Source organism: Lepidochelys kempii, chromosome 24, assembly GCF_965140285.1.
Source record: "Lepidochelys kempii isolate rLepKem1 chromosome 24, rLepKem1.hap1, whole genome shotgun sequence".
In the NCBI taxonomy this organism is placed as follows: Eukaryota; Metazoa; Chordata; order Testudines; family Cheloniidae; genus Lepidochelys; species Lepidochelys kempii.
Window position 1 is genome coordinate 3092473 of NC_136403.1, and position 3878 is coordinate 3096350.

Genomic DNA, 3878 nt, shown 5'->3' on the forward strand with positions numbered 1-3878 from the left:
CCTACATTAATTCTTGGAACACACAAGCAGTAAACACAACCAAAGTTCGAAGTCCTCCTTCAATATGGAGGAGGAGTCTGTTAAGAGAAACTCTTGAGTGGAGTTTTCATGGGATACTGAAGGACTTAACTGTTTATCTCAGATTTTGCATGCATGGCTCCACACTCTAGCACATTTAACCCTAAAATAACTTTTGTTTACTTGGGAATGCTACTTAAAAATAGCCCAGCTCCTGAAATGAAGCCGATAAAGAGGGAAGAGAGAAACTTAAGCTTTTTAAAAACAGCACTTTAACCACCATTTGCTGGAGATTACCTAGAGCTCTCTCTAAGGAAGGAATGGAGAAAAACTATTGCTAGGGTTATTTCATAATTGGAAACTACAGAGGAGGACATAACCCTGCACTGGCAAGAAGAATGAACTAGATGGGACTTCAGAAGTTATTTCTACCTCATTTCTAGAGTCGGTTTAATAAAAAAGAATAATTTTTTTCTAAAATTGTTGGAAAAAGAATTTTTAAATTTTTCTTTGACATTTTAACAACGTTTTATTGAAAGACACAGAGTTCAGACTATTTTAACCCTCTGTTCATGTCTAAGGTTCAAGAAAACTCATGTTTCCCTAGTTATTATTTCTATAGCACCAGTAGTTTTTACCAAACACAGGTTCTGGACTGCCAGTTCCAAACCCGGATTGTCTGATCATCAGAAGCACTCAGGATCCAGGGGTATTCCTAAAAAAACATTTAATAATTAATATCTGAAACAAGTGTCTCAACCCTCATGTTTCCCTCCAAATGGTTTGCACGCAGCCAGAGATAACCATAGGATTTCTAGTTCATTGGGTCAGATGTCCCAAGCTAGAATTACAGCTCTACTGTAGAATCATTTCCCACATAAGAAAAAAGAGGGTACAGAAAGTGATGGTATGTTTGGTCCTATGTAGTGCACTCGATACAGCACTGATTATTTCTGCAAGTGTCCTGCAGGGCTCCGCCACACCTTGCTTTGCACACATACAGAGCTGCAGCATAGATGGGCAACAGAGGGGATTACCAGGGAAAAGACTGTAACCCATCACTCACAGAGAAGAAAGTTGATGGACTAAACCGCCTTCAAAGGCTGTTTTCCTGAGGGTGTCAAGATGTGTACTAGCATCTTCCTCACCAGAGGACTGATGTGTGCTTGTGCATGTTGCTGCTGCTCTTCCACTGAAAAACTTATTCTAATTGTTCTGGGAAAGTATCACTTCTACTATTTCAGACAGCAAGAGCGAGAAGTTAGCCAGCACAAAGAAGGAGACGCATAGCCCCATCTGTGCTCCAAATGCCAATGGAGGGAGAAAAAAAAGCTTCCAGTGAGCTCTGCAACTGGAGGTACCAACTGTCTCCATGAATGATTTCATATTATAAGATCTTTGGGGAAGAAATCAGGGGTTCCTAGGTTTGTATAGCACCCAGCCCATTTTGTGCACTGTATGTCTGCAGGAAAGAGTCCTACTTAGGGAAGCCACAGAGATTCCTATAAAGCAATGCGATGAGGTGCATATCAGTGAAGTTTCACAGCAGGGAGACTCACATGGTGGAAGAAGGTGGTGCGAATGTAATCCAGGTGCCCGAGCAGCGTGAAGAGACAGCGGCGCAGCTTGTAATTCCAGACCTGAATGAGACAGAAGGCCAGTGAGAGGGAGCTGCCAAACTCTGCCCAGCTCTCTTCTGCCATCTCATTTAGCACATGAGGTTTTTACTCATCCCCAAGCTGGTCTCTCCCATGTACATTACAGTTCTGGGTGAGGCCAGCCATAGATCTCATCAGAAATTGTCAGGCCGCATTTAATTACTCCTACCGCCCTCAGAAAGAGCAAAATCCTGAATTCTACATTTCCCTTTTTCATCTCTATCCACTCACTGTTTCTGCACCCACCACAAAAAACTAAATTAACACAGATTCCTTACACATCTGTGTCAAATTCCCCATCTTCCTTTGCCCACCAACGCTTTTTGGGGGGATGCAAGGTGGAAGGAAGAGTTGATCTACCTTTATTTTGTAGTCATCACCTCCAGAGACAAAGAGTGGCTGCTGTTTGTGGAAATCAATACCTCGGACTGGTCCTGCAGGGGGAAGAGGCAAGTGAAACACAGGGAGACAGCTAATAGCTGTATATGAAGCCAAACTGACAGCCAGAACAGACCGTTCCATTCACAGCAGAACAATTCTATCACGTCATACTCCATTTTAATCGGATAAATTGTCTCAACGTGACACTTAGAGGTTAAATACAACTTTCTGAGACAAAATTTCCCCCAGGCCAATGTACAAAAAGTTCTCTTCTGTGAGGCTTGACAGCTATGGCACCATAACATCTGACACCTCTTTTACAATAATGAAGTTATTATCGTAACAGCTCTGTGAAGTATTTCCCCTATTTTACAGCTGGAAAAGCATGTTCAAGAAGTAAGCGGTTTGCCCATGATCACACATGGAGTCTGTGGCACTGTTAGGACCTGAAGCCAGACCTCTTGCGGCTCAATCTAGTGCTTCAACCAAAAATCCATCCTTCCTCCTCTCAAGGACACTCCATTTTCTGCAACGAGCCCTCTGCTTTCGACTCTTTCAGACTCCAAACTTACTCACCATCATGCTCATCAAATTTGTCAATAAGGGTGCACATCCGGTAATCCCACAGCTGGATCACTCCATTGTGCAAACTCGTTAGGATCCAGGGCCGCTTCGGGTGAAAGCTGAGCCCTAAAGAGAGAGACGCAGAGAAGCACAGTGGTCAAGTTTTCAGTTAAATTCAATCTCTGAAGACACCGAGGAAGTGAAAGAGGTCAGCATTTTCCAAAAAGAAGGGCTTTTTAAGGTGCCAGAAGTTGGATACCCAAAACTACTAGCACCTTAAAGACTAACAGATTTATTTGGGCATATGCTTTCGCGGGAAAACAAAAAACAAACCCGCTTCTTCAGTTGCGCCTGAAGTCTTTTAAGGCGCCACCGGACTCCTCGTTGTTTTTGTGGATACAGACTAACACGGCTGCCCCTCTGATACTTGGCACCAGGCAAGGCACAAAACTACCGGCCACTTTCAGAAACCTTAGCCCCAGTCCCCCAGCGCAGAGCACGCGGCTTTCCACTCATACGCAATTCACGGCTTTTTTTTTTTTTTTTTTAAAAACGGTGCGGTAAGTGTCTAAACCTGTATTAATAAACTGACAGCGGCATGGCATCTTTTGTATTTGACCATCAGCTGCGGGGGGTGGGGTGGGGGGGGGGTTGCAATTAGCACTTTTTGACAACAGCCGCAAAGCCAGAGACGACAATAGGAGCGTCTCCAGCAAGCCAGAAGAATAACCCAGGCCAGCATTCAGAGGAGGGCTCTTCCCAACCCAAAACGGGGGGGGGGGATTATTTACTTGGGGGGGGGTCCCAGTGTCGACAGCCCCATAACCCCGGGTTAGACACTGGGTCGGGGGGGGGAGGGGAGGTGCCAAGGGGGAGACTGGGGCACAGGGCGGGAGGGCAGGTGAAGGGTTTGGGGGGGCAGAGCACGGGGCAGGACAGGAAGTGGGGGCCGCGGGGGGGGGGCAGGTGGGGGAGGGGCGGTGAACGCGGATCGGGGGGGGGAGGGGCTGGAGGGCCTCGGTACCTTTCACCCGGGCCGACTTGGTCTCGAACTTAGTCAGCATCGCGCCCCCCGGCTCCGGCTCCGGCTCCGGCCCCGACCCGCCGCCCGGACTCGCCCCTCAGCCGCGAGCCTCCACGTCGGCCCCGGAACCGCCCCGCTGCCGCCGGCCGCTTCCGCTTCCGCTTCCGCCCGGGAACCATAGAGCGGGAGGCCTCCGCAGGCCAGAGAGGCGCTCCCGGCGTGTGCGCGCGCAC

The 3878-nt window shown here is 47.8% G+C and overlaps 1 protein-coding gene across 1 annotated transcript in view; it reads right to left on the reverse strand.

Moving 5' to 3' along the window:
- Nucleotides 1-3799, reverse strand: part of COPA (coat protein complex I subunit alpha) — a 32661-nt gene extending 28862 nt beyond the window's left edge. Inside the window, exons 1-5 of the mRNA XM_073323416.2 lie at nucleotides 3646-3799; nucleotides 2634-2747; nucleotides 2037-2110; nucleotides 1578-1658; nucleotides 657-733 (exon numbers count right to left, since the gene is read on the reverse strand). Coding sequence (XP_073179517.1) covers nucleotides 657-733; nucleotides 1578-1658; nucleotides 2037-2110; nucleotides 2634-2747; nucleotides 3646-3685 — 386 coding nt within the window. The 5' untranslated portion in view covers nucleotides 3686-3799. The remainder of the gene's footprint in view (nucleotides 1-656; nucleotides 734-1577; nucleotides 1659-2036; nucleotides 2111-2633; nucleotides 2748-3645) is intronic.
- Between the last annotated feature and the right edge of the window lie 79 nt (nucleotides 3800-3878).